This window comes from Erpetoichthys calabaricus, chromosome 10 (genome assembly GCF_900747795.2).
Source record: "Erpetoichthys calabaricus chromosome 10, fErpCal1.3, whole genome shotgun sequence".
NCBI lineage: Eukaryota > Metazoa > Chordata > Cladistia > Polypteriformes > Polypteridae > Erpetoichthys > Erpetoichthys calabaricus.
In genome coordinates, this window is record NC_041403.2 from 97,584,062 (window position 1) to 97,605,506 (window position 21,445).

The following is a 21,445-nucleotide window of genomic DNA, read 5'->3' on the forward strand; positions in this document are numbered from 1 at the left end:
TTAAAGGACAAGGTTAAAGGTTGGGATCTGGGTCAGAATCCTTGTTTAATGAAGAGCCAGTATAAGCTTTATGAAATGTACAAGGGACTGTGGGGGTCTGTGATAAAGCTGACTAACGTGCTCCTGAGGACACAGTACTTGGCTTTCAGACGTGGGTCTAAGAATGAATGCCACCTTCCAGTCGGCCTTGTTCTTATATGGCATATTAGGCAGAAGCGGCGAGATTTCTGGGTATATATTTGGTAGGTTTTTAAGCTTTTCTTCTATACACAATAGACTGCAATGTGACAAACCAGCATGGGCAAGATATTTTTTTAAATTTATAGAAAGTGGTTAACTTTAGAACACAACTTTGCATGGCACATGCATAAATAGCATGTTTGTGAAGAAATGACGTTGACTTGTAAAATACTGAACTTATCCTTCAATACCAGATAAGTTGAATGAGAATGCTAAATTGCACTCTACCTAATAATGGTCTGTGCCTCACCTCCATTGTTATAAGGGGAGGCTCCAACCTGGGTAAGCATTTTCAGAAAAAAGTACTGATCATTTAACCATAATTCTTGAATGGTTTAATAAATCATTTACTGACTTCATTTAGTAGTCTTCTACTAAATATTGAGAGAGAAAGAGGTTGGGAGCATGCACTGATACTGCACAGTGCCACACCCCACTAAACGACAAACCACCTCAGTATTCCAAATTAGAACCCGAGCACAGCCATGCAACAGGTGACACCTCAGCACCACACTAGTTCGAAAGGAACAGTGGGAGGTTTATTTACAATGGCTGTGCCAATCCTGCTACCAACCCCCAAGATTTCCCTGCAAGTTGGAGGACCTGCTTGCAGGGCTGGATGCAGATTAACATCATACCCAGGATGGAGCAATTGCAGGTTAAGGGCCTCGCTCAAGGGCCCAATGGAGTGGAATCACTTCAGTCATTTACTTGGTTTGAACCAGTAACCATCCAATTGCTGGCCCAGACCCCTAGCCTCAGGGCCACCAATTCGCCAACAGTAACATTCTCAAGACTTTATAAATCCAGATAATCCAGATCATGTTCATGGGGTTTTGGGTTATCCTGGCAGTACTGCATGCTACGCAGATAGCAGCCATGGGCAGGGTGTACATTCATGCACACATTCATGCTTACTCTCACGCACTGGGGTTAAGTTAGAATCACCACTTGGTGGTGTGGAAACGAAAAGAGGAGAATGTGCAGACTCCAAATGGACAATGGCTGGTGCAGGATTCTAATCCAGAATACTGAATCCTTCAATCAACAACGAAAAAAGCTCTGCTATAATACCACCCAGAATGAGTCATGCCATTTCCCATTTAGAAGACATTACTTTTGAATATAATTTGTTTATTGGGAAAACAAACAAGAAGTGTTCTGAACACTGTACTATATACTTGATAAGTATGACAAAGACTGTTTACCTTCTAATAGGTTTACTTTTTAAACCTTTAAACTGCTCACTTTTTCTAATCATTAGAATAAGTACAGCAAACTGCCCAGGAGGACAGTGTAGGATGTGACTTTGAAGGAAAAACATTCTTTAATGTGTCTGCTTTTTCTGTATTAAAAATTGGGCTTTTAATGTAATTTTGAGGATGTATTTGTAAGTGCACTTTGTAAGAATTAACCAAATCGATTTTGTTGATCAAATATAATACTTTCAAACTACCGCATACTTTAACTGACAGGGAAGTTCCTCTCATTGCACTTGGCTCCGTCTGCAAGAAATATTCTGGTCTCTAAGGATTGAAAAACAGTCGGTGTGCCTTATTTTAGGCATTAGTAAATATTTTTACAAGGAAAACAGAAGCATGTCATGTTAATTTTTCACTTTACCCAGTGAAATGATGAATACCCAAGTGATTAATCTGATCAGCACTGAAAACAAGGCAAAGACAGATTCTTCTTCTGTCCCAGAGAACGTCAACTTAGCAGCCCTAGTACTTTTCATCTGGGAGCAAGTTCTTATTGTTGTCAAAAATGGGATAAATACAGGTATGTAATAAAAAAGGAATGGATGGACACATTCAGATGTTTTTTTGCTTGGTTAGTATAAGCATTGACAGTTTACTGGTAGAATATTTTGGAAAAATTGATGTAATTCCGATAACCCTTACCTTAAGCCTTAGTTTATCTTTTGTGATTAACTAGAGCTTCAATACATCAACACCAGAGCACATACACACAATGTAGACAATAAGAGTTCTCTCTTGAGTTGGATTATAGAGATTTGAGTCATTGAGGAATTGTGGATCAAGAACTGTGCGTCTAAATCAATTAACTTGTCTGTATTCCAACAAATGATTACAGTGTCTATAAAAAGTTTTTACCCAGTTGGAGTTTTCACATTTTATTATTATACGATTTCTGCAAAGGGATCTAAATTAATTACAAATATAAAACACAAAATATCTTATCCCCTAAGTATTCACCCCTTTAAAATGAAACGCATAAATCATCACTGGTGCAGCTTGTTGGTTTTAAAAGTCAAATAAATAGTTAAATGGAGATTAACTTGATTGAATTATAAATGCACCTTTTCTGGAAGGTCCAACTTGTGGCGAGGTAGTATTGTAGTTTAACTTACACAATGAAGACAAAATAACACTCCTGGAAACTCTGTGAAAAGGTGACTGAAAAGGTCAAGGCAAACAAAACATTACATTTACTGGGCTTTCCTTAAGTCCAGTGAAATCAATCATGTAGAAACGGAAATAGTATGGCACAGCTGTCAATTTGCCTAGAGGAGGCCACCCACAAAAAACTGATTGGTCAAGAAGAAGACTAGTGAGGGAGGTCACCAAGAGACCTTTGATAACTCTGAAAGAGTTACAAGCTATAGTGGATAAGACTAGAGAGACTGTGCTTATGACAACTGTTGACTGGGTGCTTCACCAGTCAAAGCTTTATTGGGGATTAACAAAGAGAAAATCGCTGTCAAAAAAAAACACATGACATCTTGGCTAGAGTTAGCCAGAAGGCACATAAGAGACTCTAAAGTCAGCTAGGAAAAGTTTATTTGGTCTGATGAGAACCAAAATTGTGCTTTTTGGCCATCAGACTAAATGCTAGGTTTGAACACTACACATTATCAGAAAGACAACCAACCCCACCATGAAGCATGGTGGTAGCAGCATCATGCAACAGGCCTTGGAGGGCTTGTGGGATAAAAAGAATGGAGCAAACTACAGGCAAATCCTGGAGGGAAACCTGATGCAGTCTGCAAGAAACCAGCACCTTTGGAGAAGATTTGATTTCCAGCAAGATCTCGACTCCAAACATAAAGCCAAAACTACAGTATAAAGCCACAAAAATGGCTTAAAACAACGTTAATACCATGTAGAGGCCAAATCAGAATCCAGGTCTCAATCCAATTGAGAAGTTGTGGTTAGATCTGAAGACTGCTCACTCACGATCTTCATGTATCCTGACAGTTGTTGATCAGTTTTGCAAAGAACAGACAAAACCTGCAATGTCAGGATGTGCATAGCTGACAAGAGATCTGTGCACACAGACTCAAGGCTGTATTCGCTGCCAAAGGTGCAGTTATTAAATACTGAATGTGAATACTTATACAGTCATTTTGTATTTTAAATTTGTAATTAATTTACATTATTTTGAAGAAAACTGTTCTGACTCTGTATAGATTTTGCATATTCTTCCTGTGTCTGTGTGATTGGGTCGTGCGATCAACTGATGCACTGCTCAAGGCCATTTCCTGCTTTGCACTACTGCTGAGAAAATAGAGTCTGGCCACCTGCAAGTCTTAATTGGATTAAGCGGGTCAGTGTACTGTTATGTTTTTTTTTTATTTTATTATAGCTGCTAAATAATTAACTGAACTTCATGTACATTTAAAGATAGCATTTCCTGATTAAAAAATGTCTTAGCAGACTTCTAAATAACAAATACTCAACGGATATCTAAGTAAACATTATTTTTGAATAAGAAAGTAGTCACTGGAAACATGCTGGCCCAGTACAGAGTTACTAATCAACTCAACATTTGGGATGTGGGAGGGATTTTGAGCACCTGGAGAAAACCTTTACGGATATAAGGAGAACATACAAACTCCACACAGGCAGCCATGTTCCGGGAGTTTTGTGTCTGCAGCACAAACCACTATCCCTCCCTCTGTGACATTGTCAAAATGGAAACACAGCTTTTACAGGTATGCCACTTAGTTATATTAATCATGTCAGTATTCTCCCTACAACCATATCATTATATTATTAATCAGTGGTATGTGCAGAGGAGAGATGCTGGGTATATTGGGAGAAGGATGCTAAGGATAGAGCTGCCAGGCAAGAGAAAAAGAGGAAGGCCTAAGAGAAGGTTTATGGATGTGGTGAGAGAGGACATGCAGGTTATGGGTGTAACAGAACAAGATACAGAGGACAGAAAGATATGGAAGAAGATGATCCGCTGTGGCAACACCTAACACGAGCAGCCGAAAGAAGAAGAAGAAGAATCAGTGAATTCATTTTATCTCCTTAAATGAGTTTTTACAGTACAGTACAGGGCTGCTGAATGATATGAGATGTCTTGGTTTGCCATTATCCTGGGAGCAGAAACAAAGGCCAAAATATCTCAAAATAATCAGTCATAACTAAAAGATTATATTACAGCATTCACACAATGCTGTAGGTGCAAGAATAAAAAAACTACTGAACAAAAAATGAACAAGAGTTCATAACCATTGGAAAATGTATGCCTGCAACACTGCTAAAACTAAATGTATTACAAAAATGGTTCACTTTTCATATGAATTCAACAATAGCAATCCAGACTCAGCCAGTCTTCTAAAAAAAAATGGGTCGACTATGTTCATTATAGATATCAGCCTGTTCAAAAATAGGTCAGTGAATGAATTAAACTAATTGTAATTATACTTTTAGAAGTCTCCCTTTCAGTACTGACTTCAATGTACATTGTAGATGGCAAAAATGTGATAACCATTCATTATTGCCATTAATGTACAAGAGCATGTATATACTTAACAAAAACTTTTATTATTTTATCTATACTGTATTTGGTTTTATACCATCCATACAGCCATCTATTTTTCAGCTCTCCATCATTAAAACTCTTCATGCAGACCACACAAAAATAGCCAAAAATAAAGTCAATTATAAAATTGAAAAAGCATGCTAAAAATGTAGAATAGAAGATAATCAAAACATTAAAAATTATCTTGTGACATTATCATTTCAAATTTCATTGTCTTTGCGTAGCTATAACAGGTTTCTCATAAAACCCCCACTCAAACATCGTAAGACTGTTTTAGGGGGCATGTTTGAGTTATCTTGTATTTATAAGTTTGTTTATTTTACTTAAATGTCATTACAGTTTGACATCAACTCTTCAAACTTTTTTTGTGTCATACAAAAATAGGTATATATTATACTTAAGCATTTCATAATACAGACTGAAGTTATTTATTCATGCCTGGGCAGGCACTATTTATTGAAAATAATGTAAGGATATTCATAAAGTTTAAAAAAAGAGTAAATGTGCCAGTTTTAGGGTTAGGGTTCAAACATATAGTATTGTTGCTTCACATATGACTGATCTTTTAGAAATATTCTTTTATTGTGAAATTTAAGATAAACAGTTACTTCAGGTGATATTTTCACTTCATGCTTCCACTTCATGTGCCATTCCTAAATCAGAATCAGATAATCACTTTACCTTTGTTTTTACATCATGACACTTACCTCATAGTGTTTCCCCATATACTTTTCTTCATTCTTATCAAACTAACTTAATTGTAACAACGAGTAAGTGGCTAACAGCCAAGCCAATAAGGTTAATTCCCCAAAACGGAGCACCATTGTATAAACTACTACGGAATATACATCTATGTTTGTTGGTAGCTATGGAATGTTCTATGGACACTTTTAGTTTTAATTGCATATTTGTCTTGAAAGTAACTTAGCATGTCTGAAACTCTCCACCTAAATGTACTTCAATAAACCTTCAGTGTGTTTCCCTATGATTTTCATCAGATATACGGTGTAATTCTACATTCAGAAAAGTGTGTCATTCCAACACAGAAGGATGATGTTATGCAGTACAGAGTATGGAGGTGCACAAATCCACATGAAAAAAGCCTTTTCTCATTTACTGTGTTCCCATAAAGCTAAAACATTACTGTACCACATACAAAGAAAAAGATCTGTGTCACTTTTGCTGAAAATATTGTTACCTGACCCTGGATTTAGCACCAAGATGCACCGAGAAAGAAAATCATGAGAAGCAATTTCAAGTGTTTCATCCTTCAATGGCATAGAGTTAATGCTGCAGTCTTGCAGTTCCAGGGGCTTTCTTTCAGTCCCTTTCCAAGTAATCTCTGTCTGTGCAAAGTCTGAACTTTCACCCTAGTTTGATGGGAGATTTAAAATTGATACCAGCACATGTAGGTGAGTGTATGATTGAGCCTTAGAGTGAGTGTTTTGTCCAGGGTTGGTTTCTTCCGTGTGTCCAGTATCTATTCAGCTGTGTAATATTAAAGGTGAGCGCTTTGAGCAGTGAGAAAAGCGCTATATAAATGTAAATAATTATTATTATTATTATTATTATTATTATTAAAGGTGGACTCAAAAAAGTAATGAATATGTGTATACCATTCAGAGTATATGATTGGCAAACAACAAAACATTACAGTACGCTTTACTTTTGAATTATATTCTTCACCTCCAGCAGTACCTTTAAACTGGATGTTAAATTTTATTAAGGCATCACATAACATATATCATACGGCTCAGACTGAAGTTCTTTTTTTGTGTTGTATTTTAAATAAACATTTTATGCTATTCAGTTATATTTTTTACAGCACTGCATTTTATATTGCCTAGAATTTTTTGGTATAATCTAATGGTAAATTAATAGAAACTTTTAAGAAAATCATGTCATTCTTACTCATGTTAATCAGTCTTGTTTTTAATGCCAATGCAAATTAGTTATTGAATTGAAAAAATATAATATTAGTTTTCATTTTCAACTACAGTCCTTGCGTTAAAGTAACAAATGACCATAAAGGATAGATATACAGTATATTTGTGTATTTCGAAGTATATGGTATAAATCATTTTTTTAATACTTTTTAATTTTTAAGAACTTTCACATAGCTTTATTAACACAACTATTGTAACCAGTCTGGCAAAGAAGATATACTGGAGATGCTTTGTGAAGGAATGTCGTCTCAATATTTATTTTCTATTTTACCTTCGTCTAGCATTATTTCGTCGCTCAGCATATGATGTACAGTATAAGGCTAGGCTTGAGGGTGACTAATGGTACTACAGCAACAAAGAAGACATTATACTTTGTTCCCACTTTGTTGTAGTTTAAACACACTGGACTAAGCACTGGATTCACTGCTTGTTTCATGTTCATAAGAAAGTGAGTTAAACTGGTCACAGTGCATATCTGCCCTTAACTGTCTGTTTTAAGTTTAGATCTTTCCAAATATTTAGTAGTCTTTCTAACATACTTGCAGGAAACTTTGAGTGTGTTTGCATGTTTCCCATATTATATGATCTGAGCATTTATTTACACGTAAATAACAAAATTACATGGCTTTCATTGGCAAAAGAAATTACAGCATTTATATACCATGGAATTCATGTGGGAATTTAGCTCTTGCAGTGGATGAGAGTAACTGCTAGAATATCATATAATGGTAAAGGTGGGGTAAAAATGTAAGGCATATATTATTGAAAATGTTCTGACACCACGACTGAATGTAATTCTAATATCATACAATAATTTTCTACTCCAAAAAATTGAAACGATCAAAGCCTGGGCACAGTGTAAAGAAGAGGCTATTGAGTGTTTCTGTTTCACACACACTGCAGAAAGTCAAACTTCTCTTTGTAATCTTTTTGTGAGCTGATTTATCAAAAGTAGAGAGATGTTTTTCACATGCAGTTCCCTTTTTCACATCCTAATTTCTGCCAGACTTGAAGGTTGAGGTGTAACCATAAAATGTATAACAGTTTCAGCAGTTACTCATGCAAATCTACATTTGCTAAATGTTTCCTAATGTCTGTCAGAGTTACCCAACAAGTATCTTTAAATGATACATTAGTAGAGTTTTTAAAAAATGTGATCGCTTGAACAAGCTTTATATTAGTGACAGATGCATTCATTCACACTAACTTGAAAAGTATTAATTTCCAGTCACATTTTTGAAGAGTCAGGCCTAAACATAAGCATTTAACTGGACTGGTCCACCAAAAAGGACACTCCCTGGCGGTTTACATTTGATAGTTGGCACAACAGAATATATGAGGACTGGGTGAGGAAAACTTTATTTCTTTCTCTGTTTCAACTATATATATAGATGTATGATGATATCTTAATTATTAAATTTTCAAAATACTGACATTACTTTTTAAATTAAACTAACAGTAAACCTGTGGTGACCAGTACCTCTTGTAGCAGATCTGCTTGTGTATTTTCAAAGTTTCGTACTGTTCATAGAGGTTTTGCTTCAAATTAAATTTTACAGACTTGTTTGGAGATTGAATGTTCTGCCTGCATGATGGTATATTTATATTACCCGTAATGGACTTAAATTCTGTTCATAGTGTTTGTAACTTCAATTCTATGTTTTAGGCATAAGCTGTGATTTCTCCTACCCTCCAATTAAAAAAATCAATAAGAAAAATTTATAGATGGTTGAGTTGGTGGAGTGAATGTCATTTAATGTTACAGTATTGTTTATATGCCTCATAATCAAAGTAGAGACTCAAAAAAGGTTACATTTACTACTGTAAGCTATCTGTTTAGCACCTGAATCTGTTTTTCAGTACTTTCTTTTAAATTAGCACATAAAAACGACTGAGGGCTTTTCAAAGTCATATAGATCAGGTCAGGTTGGGAAGCATGCACTGGTACAGTGCGTTGCTGCACCCCCCACACAACGAAACAGCTCGGAATCCTGGTTGGCCACACCCCAGGCAGACATGTGGTCCTGATCTATCTGCCACAGCCAGGTGTTACGTGGGCGTCCCCTTGGCCTGCTCCAGCCACTCGGGTCCTCAACAGTGAGGATCCTGTGAGCTAGATCACAGTCGGGGAATCGTGCCACAACTCACGCTTCCTCACAATGCAGATAACGTGCCTCATTTGGGACTCAGTGGGCAACCGCTCATTCGACACAAAGTCAAACAAGTGGTACCCAAGGATTCTCTGAAGAGAACAGTACCAAAGGAGTCCAGTCTTCATGTCTGGTCACTGGATAGCGTCCATGTCTCACAACTATATAGCAAAACAGGAAACACCAGGACTCTAAAGACTTGGGCCTTCGTTCTTTTGCAAAGATATCAGGAGCGCCACACACCTCCTTCCAGTGACCTTATGACCCCCCCAGCCCCTCCCCCCCATGCTCTCCCAATCCATCTACTGACTTCCATGTATCTAGTGACATGAATGTCACTGCCGAGGTAAGTAAACCTCTTGACAAGGTCGACACTTTCTCCACAGACTTACACACTGCAGATGGCTGTGCCCAAGTGGTCATGACACTCGCAAGCCCAGAAACTCAGACTCCTCGCTCAGGCTCTCGAGAGCCCTGATCAGAGCCTCCATTGGCTCCACAAAGATCACAGCATCGTCAGCAAAGTCAAGATCAGTGAATCTCATATACAGTATATGACTTTTAATTATTGGAAGCTAGAACAGACACACAAAGATACATGTATTGATAAATGTTTATGAAATGAAAAATAAAAAACAATACACACTAACACCAGCAATGTTTCTCTCAAAATAAAATGAAGTCATTAAAATGTCTGTTGTATGTAGTTGCAGCTTATTACACAAAAGAGCAATTGAAACAGGCTTGACCCTGGCAATTTTGATGTACATTTTCCATGTATCCACTTGAGTTGTCTTGTGATTTTTTTACTTTGATCCATACCCCAGTGACAGTAAGTGTGGATCTATACATGTGTTCCATAATTGAATAGCACCACATATAGAACTGAATCCAGCCTTGTCTTGGAAGCTAATGGGACAGACGCTGTAATGATAAAAGTTGGCTCAAAAATTAATGGAAGTAATGATTTCTGACCTTCTTTATCAATATATGCAGTAAATAAAGTATTATGTTTGAGATCGCAATGATACTGTGCGCGTGTCACAATGACCCACAATGATATAAATATTTTACTCTGTTTAAACTACAATTGTGGATCTCAGAATCATTTTGACATTTTGAGTTAAAATGTCTGTATTTATTAAACTATGCTCAGAAGTGTTGATTGGCTGAAGAATGGCAAAGTGTAATATTGCTAGTTTTATTTTGAAAACCAAATTGACTTTTAATGAATTTAATTAAAACTAGCTGTCCCCTGCAGCTCCACCTGCACAGTAGAGAAAGTAGACAAACTTTAAAAAAATCAATAAAACGTTTTTTTTAAAAATGTAATAATTTACACAGACAGACGTTGGATTATATATATACAGTATACAGGTAAAATTCCATTATAACGAATATCTTTACAACAAAATTTTCATTACAACAAAGTATTTTTATGGTCCCGACAGCTTCCCCATATGACACGAGTCTATAGAAATCTCGCTACTACGAAGTACATTCAGCAGATACTTTCATTACAACGAAGCATACAAAAGACCTTGAAATGCCTGAATGAATCATCCACAGAGCAGTTAGTTCTGTGGCCGCAGCTCAGTTATGCACAATGATCCCCAAACAGAAACACTGTCGTTTTTTTTTACTTTCTTCGAACTTTCCTCGTACTGTTTTTTTTTTTTTTGTCTTTTTTGTTTCCTGCGGTTTTCAGTGATACCCTTTGCTTATTGCTCGTCAACATTTGAAAAACATCCACTGGAATTTAACTCATTGTCACCCTCCTATAGAAACGGCAGACACGGAAAAATGATAACAATTCATATTAGAAAAAAAAAACTTTCATTTTTTGCAGCTCTCAATTGCTGCAAAAAGAAAAAAGACATTGCCAGTGATTTTGAAATTTCACCATCGACACTGTTTCTTGAAAGACAGAGCAAAAAAGGTAGAAAAATCTCGGGTTGCAAATGTACAGTTAGGTCCATAAATATTTGGACAGAGACAACTTTTTTCTAATTTTGGTTCTGTACATTACCACAATGAATTTTAAATGAAACAACTCAGATGCAGTTGAAGTGCAGACTTTCAGCTTTAATTCAGTGGGGTGAACAAAACGATTGCATAAAAATGTGAGGCAACTAAAGCATTTTTTTAACACAATCCCTTCATTTCAGGGGCTCAAAAGTAATTGGACAAATCAAATAACTGGAAATAAAATGTTAATTTCTAATACTCATTTCAATACCCTTTGCTGGCAATGATAGCCTGAAGTCTTGAACTCATGGACATCACCAGATGCTGGGTTTCCTCCTTTTTATGTGGTTCAGTGATGCTCGTTCAAGAAACATTCCTATTAATGCGGCACTCATTCAAGACAATGTGAGGTTTGTAAACTCTCTTGGGACCTCCCACAACTAGACAGCAAGTTGAAGAGCATCCCGAAGTGTGATCTCCGCGTCTGTACGGGGCAATAGCAGGCTCACAGATATGCTGCGTCTCTCTGCCAAAGTAAACAGAAAACATCTCGATGGGTGATGCAAGGTTAGGAGCACGTAAATTGTAAATGCTGATACTTTAACATGATTAATTTATCACTGACCTGGCCACAACCCTGCCTGACTGCTATGTCTATGTATAGCTGAGTGGCAGATCACGCTACAATAAATAACTGTGCCGTTCCTGTCTCAAGCTGAATAAAGCTGGTTTGCTAAAGTACTGAGACTAAGCCTCGTGTTTTGGGGTGCAAGACAGGGACTTATAGCGTGACCCCGATCTTTGATGATTTGCTTCTGTGGCACTTCACTGCAGCAATGTGAGCCTCCTATTGCCCTGCCCCAGCAACGGACAAACAATCTTCCACAGATGCTGCAATCGCGCTTCAGGACGCACTTCAGCATGTCGTTCCCGTTGGGTGGGGAGTGGGGGTCTCAAAAGAGTTCAGAAACCTCACAATATGAAGAAGAAATAATGATTCGGCTCCTGACTGATAACTGTGCTGCCCACAACATGCTTCCACATTCAGATAATGTTTGCTTTGAATACCTCCCAACCAATTGCACAGCAGCGCTTCAGCCACTGGATTTGGGCATCATTCGCACCAATAAGTGTATTATCGCAAGGAAATACTGAGAAAAATTCTCATCAGCATAACTTGTAGGCAGGAGGAGATTAAAAGTAACGCGAAAGAAGCTATTGAAATGATTGCAAACGCCTGGATACAAGTTAAATAAAGCACTATAGTAACAAGTACAGAATCTCATTACAACGAAATACTCGTTACAACTAAATATTTTTTAGGTCCCTGGCAGTTCGTTATAATGGAATTTTACCTGTATATAGAGATGTGCCATAGAAATACTGAAGTTAAAATGACATGAAACATAAAACAGACGTGCTGATAACATTGCTTCCTGAGATATGAGTTAAAGTTTTACTTAGAACTATTTAATGCTAATTAAACATACAGTACATGATACATTTCCTTGTTTAAGGCAGTTATCATGGATTCTATCTATCTATCTATCTATCTATCTATCTATCTATCTATCTATCTATCTATCTATCTATCTATCTATCTATCTATCTATCTATCTATCTATCTATCTATCTATCTATCAACATTTTTATCAAGAAGACATACAGTACGTGGAGGGGCCTTTATGCCAATACCAGGATGTTTTGGGCTGTTTATTTACATTAAAGAGAAATTGAAAACTTACTTTAAGGCAAAACTTAATTCATAGAACTCAACAGTTCTATGTCCTCATAGTAAAATCATCCTGAATCAAAACTCAATGAATATTTCAGTGCTCAGCAAGCTCTTTGGTATACTGTGTTTTATTTCTCCATTCCTTTTCTTGTTTGCATTTAGCATGACTTAAAGTGATTTATAGTACTAGTGTACTGGTAATTGGTTACAATATTCAGTGCTTTCAGAACATAACTGACATTTCAGAATCAAAATGCAGTACATACAGGTGAGCGATTTAGTTTTGGTTTCCTTTGTAATTCTTACTTTCATAATTCTCACATCTATAATTTGTAATGTTGGATTGCACCAATTTTAGTTTAGTTTAATTATTCCCCAATGATAAGAACATTCTTATTTTCACTTGACCTCAGCTAATAAAGAAAATATACTGTATAATGGTTTCTATGGCATATATTTCACAGAAATACTACATGACACAATCCAATAATTGATTAAATGTACATTTTTTCTAGTCCTTCTAGTAATTTCAGACCTTAAAAGGGCAAGCTGACAGAGATGGGATTAGATTCATACCTAGTGGCATGGATCGTGGACTATCTTAAAGACAGACCTCAGTATGTGCGTCTTGGGAACTGCACGTCTGACATTGTGGTCAGCAACACAGGAGCGCCACAGGGGACTGTACTTTCTCCGGTCCTGTTCAGCCTATATACATCGGACTTCCAATACAACTCGGAGTCCTGCCATGTGCAAAAGTTCGCTGATGACACTGCTATCGTGGGCTGTATCAGGAATGGGCTGGAGGAGGAGTATAGGGACCTAATCAATGACTTTGTTAAATGGTGCGACTCAAACCACCTACACCTGAACACCAGCAAAACCAAGGAGCTGGTGGTGGATTTTAGGAGGCCCAGGCCCCTCATAGACCCAGTGATCATCAAAGGTGACTGTGTGCAGATGGTGCAGACCTATAAATATCTGGGAGTGCAGCTGGATGATAAATTAGACTGGACTGCCAATACTGATGCGCTGTGCAAGAAAGGAAAGAGCCGGTTATACTATCTTAGAAGGCTGGCGTCCTTCAACATCTGCAATAAGATGCTGTAGATGTTCTAAACAGTTGTGGCGAGCGCCCTCTTCTACGCAGTGGTGTGCTGGGGAGGCAGCATTAAGAGGAAAGACGCCTCACGTCTGGACAAACTGGTGAGGAAGGCAAGCTCTATTCTTGGCATGGAGCTGAACAGTTTAACATCTGTGGCAGAGCGAAGGGCGCTCAGCAGGCACCTATCAATTATGGAGAATCCACTGCATCCACTTAATAGTATCATCTCCAGACAGAAGAGCAGCTTCAGCGACAGACTGCTGTCACTGTCCTGCTCCACTGACAGATTGAGGAGATCGTTCCTCCCCCGAACTATGCGACTGTTTAATTCCATCCGGGGGGGTAAACGTTAACATTTAACATTATACATAGTTATTGTCTGTTTTTCACCTGCATTATTATCATTCTTTAATATTATTTATTGTATCAGTATGCTGCTGCTGAAGAATGTGAATTTCCCATTGGGATTAATAAAGTATCTATCTATCTATCTATCTATTGAACAAGTCCTGCACAATCACTTTTCTTTCTCTTCCACTCTTGTAAGTGTTATAGGGAAATTAGCACTCACACCACTAGACCAAGGTACAGTTTTTATTGTTAAGTCATAGGGCTAGTCAGCACATTAGCATCATACTCATGCCTGAATAGTGTTTGTAGTCGTATTCACTATCTGCAGTTGGATTTATTTATTGTCTAATATGTCATACTGCTGCTGCTACCATGTGGAGACATGCAAATGAGAATCTCATTACACTATGTGCACATTACAATAAATTTTAAATACTTTGAACAGGAAGACTGTTAAAATGGATATAGCAGTAATCTGAGCACCAGATAAGGGAGGCAGTTCAGAGAACTCTATCAATGGTCAAGTGGAAGGAAAGGATTCAGGCTCTGTTTACCAAGTAACAATCAAAGAAGAATGTTGTGATGTATACGTTAAGTTTAGTACAGCAAGTCTAGCTGTAGTCACTCTGTAAACAAATACAGAGCTTTTTCAAGGACACAAAACTTGGATGCCATCAATAGACATTTTGACTCTTTACTTGTATTATCACAGTAATTAATTTACCGTTGCTTAGAAGTAACCGTACATTTTTCCTTTTTAGATCCCCATTTTACCTATTTACATCACTTCTGTTAAAAGTTTATTTTAAGATTTAGTTGTAACTCGTGATGAGCGAAACAAGAAAATTTCAATATGAATTTGCAATTTCATAATTGCAAAACACAAAACTCACTGAAGACTTTTTTGTTTGTTTAATGTTTTTATTTTGATAGAAAACATCCATACCACTTTGGTAAAATCACATCTATTTATACCTTTAATTCACATCATTGAGGAGGACTGCAGTACATTTTTAAACAATGCAATAGGCTGCATATTTTCCACACGAAGATGAACTAAAATGTAGTATAATGCGCATTACTTCTTTTTATTCATAGGACAACTCACTACAAGAAGGTCGCCTCCACCTACCACCTTATCCTAGATGAGGATATGCATGCCTCCAGTTATTTGTTTCTTTCTAGAGATGTTTATTTAAATACTAAATTAGAGGCAGATGTATAGGGAATTAATCCATGAATATGCTTCCAGACAGGTACTAAACTCCCTTATTCTTGTATAAAAAGCACAAATTTTGCTGGAAGTAAAACATACTCAATTTCACAAATATTTTTTCAAAGCAAAACATTGAGTTTTTCTGCAAATGAAGTTTCTCGTGAATCATTTCACTCATCACTAGCCGTAGCCTACTTTAAATTTAAATGCCTACAGTAGCTTGCTATTTAATTGGTATTATTAAATGATGACATATTAGTCATCATTTCAGAGTAATGACAACAGTGCAAAGCTAAGCATTTCTTTGTACAATCCTTAGACCTCAAGATGGTTTCTGATCTGCTGGTAAAGGTATTCCCCAACACAGCCTGTCTTTTCAAAGGACATTCACCATTTGTTGTAGTGTACATATATTTGTGCAAAGATTACTTCTCATTGTGAGCAACCGTACCATTGCTGATAAACCAGAATAATGGACAAAGTATGATTTAGTTGGAAAATTGATTTCTAAAGCATCACAGCTGCCAACTTAGACAGAACAGTAAGAAAAAGAAACAGTAAAAGAATGAGGGATTTTATAGCAATAATCATAATCATTTTTTGTAAATAAAGTGTTCTGAAAAATTCAGCAAATTCTCATGAATCATTTTGGCCGTATCTCTCAAGAACCCTCTTCCTCTGTCTTTCTGTAGCTTATTCTCAATATCTGAATAACTTTACTTGCATTGCTGTACCTGCATGGATACAGTATACTGTATACTAAAGAAAACCTACTTTTTATCTTTTAGGCTTTCCATACACAGGGATGATCAGACTTCCATATATGTTGTTTTGAGGAAGAACTAAACTAAAAATTAAAACATATTTTGGAGCCTTTTGCTTCTTCTAACAGACACTATATGGAAATTTGACGTTCATTCAACCAAAATTAACTAAAAGAAGATTAATCTTTTGCAGCTTAATTCTGAACCATAAACACCCAGACAGACAGACAGACAGACAGACAGACAGACAGAGAGAGAGAGAGAGAGAGAGAGAGAGATAGATAGATAGATAGATAGATAGATAGATAGATAGATAGATAGAATATTCTGTTTCCAAGAGGAAATTACAATATTTCAACAGCTTACATACGTTAGCATATTAACAGCAGACAGATATACACACAATATATACAGAACACCAAAGTCTAAACAACTAACTAAATAATTAAATAAAAGGTTAATAATATAACAACCTTCTGTTATTATTGCAGTAATGGAGGATGGTAAAGGAGGAAGTCAGTTTTTCTTGGTACCATTTGGAACAAGATACAGTACACTATCTCATCTCTTGCTCCTGTCTTCCTCCAGAGTTTTCTCATAAAAAAGTAAATGCTTTGCTGATATCTGATGTGTCTGGAAATGAAGAGAAGGGTGGCAAATAATGGTAATAGAAATTAATTTATGCTTATCACAATAGAGTTGTGCAAATAGAACTCTTGCTTTGAGACAGGTGTTTAATGTCTTAAATTTGTTTTGGTGTTTGGATTTGGCTAGAGTAATCTTCCTGTTCTGGGGTACTTGTTGAGTTTGGCACAAGTATATCTTGGTGTATATAATTCTAAAAATACTTACTGTAAATATACATTTCTCATTTGAAATGTGCGATTAAATATCAATACAGCTTTTCTTATATTGATTTAAATAATTTTAAATTTGGCAAAGACATTTAAAGAAGGAGGAAATGAATACCTTATTAATGCAAATATTTTTTCCAAGTAGCACATTATTTTTTCTCAATTTTACTTGAAAAGACACATTAACAAAATAAAAAAAGCCTATATCAAAACAGCTAGGCCAAATATAGCACTTGAAGATCTGTATAAGCTTTTGTTTCAGCAAAGACAGCAGCAGTTTCTTTTGGCAGGAAATTGTTTCTGCACCACAGGGTTATCTTGTGCAGCATCAGTTCCTTTTATCTGTAGATTTTCTTCCTTACCAGACAACTTTTTATCAATTCAAGCCTCTTAGTGGCCTTCTGCCTCATTTCTTTTTAAGAACAGCAAAAATTGTTCAATGGTATGTTAAGTAAATTAAATGTACCCTGAATAACACAACCATGTGTCTTCTGTTGATGCTTAATAGCTCAACTTCCAGGCAGCCATCAGGCAAGAAATACAATTTTCAAGAATGGCAATAATAAATTACATAGTTTGCGCACTGGGTGGATAAACTGCTTAAGGACTAGCTAACTGCTTTCTGTCATGCTCAATAATGGTGATTTTGTTTTAATCTTTATTGCAGAGTGCACTTCTTCATACTTTACATTGACTTTTTTATAGTTTCAAGTTGAGGCATATTAGAATTTCTTGTCTGAATGATCCTAGCCCTGGCTTTTGGTTACCAGCTCATTGGCAGTAACTGGGCCGTGAGCCAGCCCTACTATCACAAAGCAGCAGCCTCTCCACCTACTCTTGAAAAGCTGGGATCCCTTGACAGTGAAAACTGCATTCTTCCCACAAACACGATTATGCATTGCAAAACAATCTCTGAAAGAAAGAAACCAAGGTCATCCAACTGGTTTCTTTTTTTAACCCATTGGTAAAAATTTGGAAGTTGTCTTTGTAACCTTTAGGTTTCAATCATTTGGCGACCTCAGTACATATACAATTACTATATACTATATATACAATAATTGTATATATTTGCCAGATTAAAATATAAACTATATTATTTTTCAATAAATGATAAACATCTAGTGTGCATTCTAGTATTTCACCTGTTACTTTTGATTTTCAACAGATCCTAAAGAAAGATCAATTCATAGATAAGAGTGTTTTACTCTAACAGTGAGTGACACAGCTTGCTTTTAGACAAAAACAGCACTGTATGAAATTTTCTAATTTGTAAAGGAATCCATTTACAATCTTATTCAGAACCACAGGATGAAAAGCTTTTTAAAATGATGCTGGACACTTCAGTTGGACTGCTGTAACTCTGACATTAGTGGTACAGACAGCCATGATATCAGATGGCAACTGTTCCACTGTCATGTTACATCAGAAAAATGACTGGATTGTGCATTTGTAATGTTGCAAAAAACTGTCTTGATAAAAATATCTTATTGCATACATTGCAGATAAAAAATTAACTTTGTAATCTTGAGAGGCAAAAGAGTTTTGGAAATAGGGCATAAGGGAATGCTGAATTAATGTTATGCATAGTGTATATATTTAAATAATTATTAGACATATAAAAGATGTATGTGTTAGGTTGGTTCACACAGGATTGAGTGACTATGACTGTGTATGAAAGTGTGTCCTGCAATAGTCTGGCACCACTTTTATTTTCAATTCCTGCTTTGCTCTCAATACTAGCAGAATTTGCTTTATCTTTCAGAACCACTAAAACTGGAGTGCATACTGTAAATAAATGGATGAGTTTGAAGCTTATGAAGAGAAGAATAACTAGAAATATGCCTATTAAGCTTTGTTTGATTTGGTTTTGATTTGATATACTTTATTATTAATCCCCGAAGATAAATTATGTTTTTGCATGACCTTTTGGGGTTTTTTTACAAACAATTTCAATCTGATTTATAAACCTACAAAAACCTAACTCAACAATGTTTCCAGTTACCTTTGTAAAAAAGAAGTCTCTACAAATGCATTTACACATTTCCAAACAAATACAGCAATGTGTTGATTTACGGCTGAATGAGTTCAGTCAATTCATACATAAGGCTGAGGGCCATAGGAAAACAACAGGGTAAAAATGTTCTAGAAACTGCCTAAACTAGCCTCTACAGGCTGCAGACTTCATATGCCTTTTGTTTATCATGTACTTGTGGCAGTGCTGTCATGCACAGAATGATACACTCTGCATTGAAGTAGTGATAGAAGTGGTGGAGCTGCACAGGTAGCAGTCTTTTGGTTGTCTCTCTTCCAGCACTGATGCTGCAAACAACAAATGGACACAAACTAGCAATAAGTTCAAATATATATATATATATATATATATATATATATATATATATATATATATATATATATATATATATATATATATATACTGTATATCATTGCATTCACCGAGTTCCAATCTTCGGTACACTGATTGGCTATGTCAAACTACATCTTTTTGCTTCAGGCAGGTGGCACATCTTTTTAGTTTCCTATTTGTTCTCACCTTTTCCTTTCACCAAGAAGATAAAAATGCTTTGCCTTGTAAATAGTAACACATATTACATCTCCATATCGAATACAAACTGTGTTTGTTTACTCACCAGTGTATCCATGGAAATGCTCCACAATATCTTAAGGAACTCCTCATACTACAATCCACTACAAGAAACCTCCATTTTACAAATACCTACCACCTTCGCACCCCTGTGACCAAACTTCATACAATGGGTGACCGAGCCTTTTCAGCCGCTGCTCCATGGCTCTGGAATGCCCTACCAGAGAGCCTAAGAACACAGCAGATTGTGGGCTGTTTTAAAAAACAGCTAAAGACTTTTCTAGTTAGGAAAGCTTATTAACAAGAATGAATGCTATAATTATTGTTGTTTTATCTCTGTTTTTATTTTGCTTTGCTTGTGTTTAAACTTTTTATGTAGCACTTTGAGATTTACTGCTAATGTAAAGTGCCCTATAAATAAAATGCATTATTATTATTATTTCAGTGTTTCACACAGTTTCTGTCACTTGGGAGGGCCCTTTAATATTTGTTTTGACCAGAGCTGCTCCACGAGGCTAATTCTTATGTACAGTATTTGGGCTGCACAGCCTCCACTTACACGAACAAGGTATACAGTATTTGAAGATCGGTTTGTGCTGTTCCGTGCCGGCTGTTAAAGTATGCACACTGGTGACCCACCGTAGTCCCACAGAGCCTCAATACAATGACCTTTATTCTTTGTGACTGATATACTGTATAGTAAGGGATTAAGTTCATGTTACTATGCCAGACCAAATGGACAACTCATATATCAAACAAAAAACATGAGATCTATGTTGATTACTTAGATTTCAACTTGTCGTAGACGGGTAGCACAGCTAGTACATATAAACTTTATATATATTGCAAAGGAGTTTGCAAATGGCCTGGCAACTCTGTCAAGATGCTGATGGTACATTCTGTATACAGTGAATAGAAAAAGAATATACCCCCTTTATCAGGTTTCACATTTTGTTAACCTAAAGTCTAGGGTTTAAATAAAGTCTAATCTAATCTAAATGCAACTAATCTACATTTTTTCCAACACATAATACTTAACAATTTAAAAATGAAAAATATACAGTATATATTCGCGTATAAGTCGGGTCTTGAAACCCAAAAAACTGATCATAAATTCAGACCCCGAATTATATGACCGTTCAAAAATATGACACTTAAATTGTTTTTTTTTTACATCTTCCCGCTTCCTCCAATCTTGCACCAGTTTCTCAGATTCATCAAATTTTGTTGCAGCAGTGCAGTTACCAATTTCTTTCACCACTTCAACGACTTATAATTTAAAACCAGGTTCATATTTTCTTCTGATCAAATCAAATCGTAGATAAGGGATGCTCTTACGATAAAGGTCTATGAGGGTGTGAGATACAACAAACACAAAACAGTGCAAACGTCGCTTCTTAACAGTTTGGGTATTACTGTGTGGTCACGTAGGCACAATACATAGAAAAAAAGGCAGTATGCTCTGTGGTTACTCTCTCAGGTGGGCGTAAGCATACCATAATCTCTTAGACCAATAGCGTGAGTTTTCCGCATTCGACTTATACGACCGACATTATAAAAATACCGGAAATTACAGTAAAATCAAGCCCCGACTTATCCACGGGAGAACTTAAACGCAAGTATGTATGATAGTTCTAAAAAGTGTTTTACATTAATTAAGCATAAACAACTGCAATATATATGTTTTGTAAGTATGCTCTCCCTTTAATGTAACATT

At 36.3% G+C, this 21,445-nt stretch overlaps 1 protein-coding gene across 4 annotated transcripts in view; it reads left to right on the top strand.

The window, feature by feature from the left end:
- The window catches only part of rgs19 (regulator of G protein signaling 19), a 146,869-nt gene that overhangs the window by 53,625 nt on the left and 71,799 nt on the right, over positions 1–21,445 (top strand). The window contains exon 1 of one of the 4 annotated variants that reach the window (XM_051933304.1): positions 16,783–16,936. The exons of the other annotated variants lie outside the window; for them this stretch is intronic. Within the exon in view, the coding sequence (XP_051789264.1) occupies positions 16,934–16,936 (3 nt within the window). The 5' untranslated portion in view covers positions 16,783–16,933. Of the gene's footprint in view, positions 1–16,782; positions 16,937–21,445 lie in introns of those variants that run through there. 4 annotated transcript variants of the gene reach the window in all.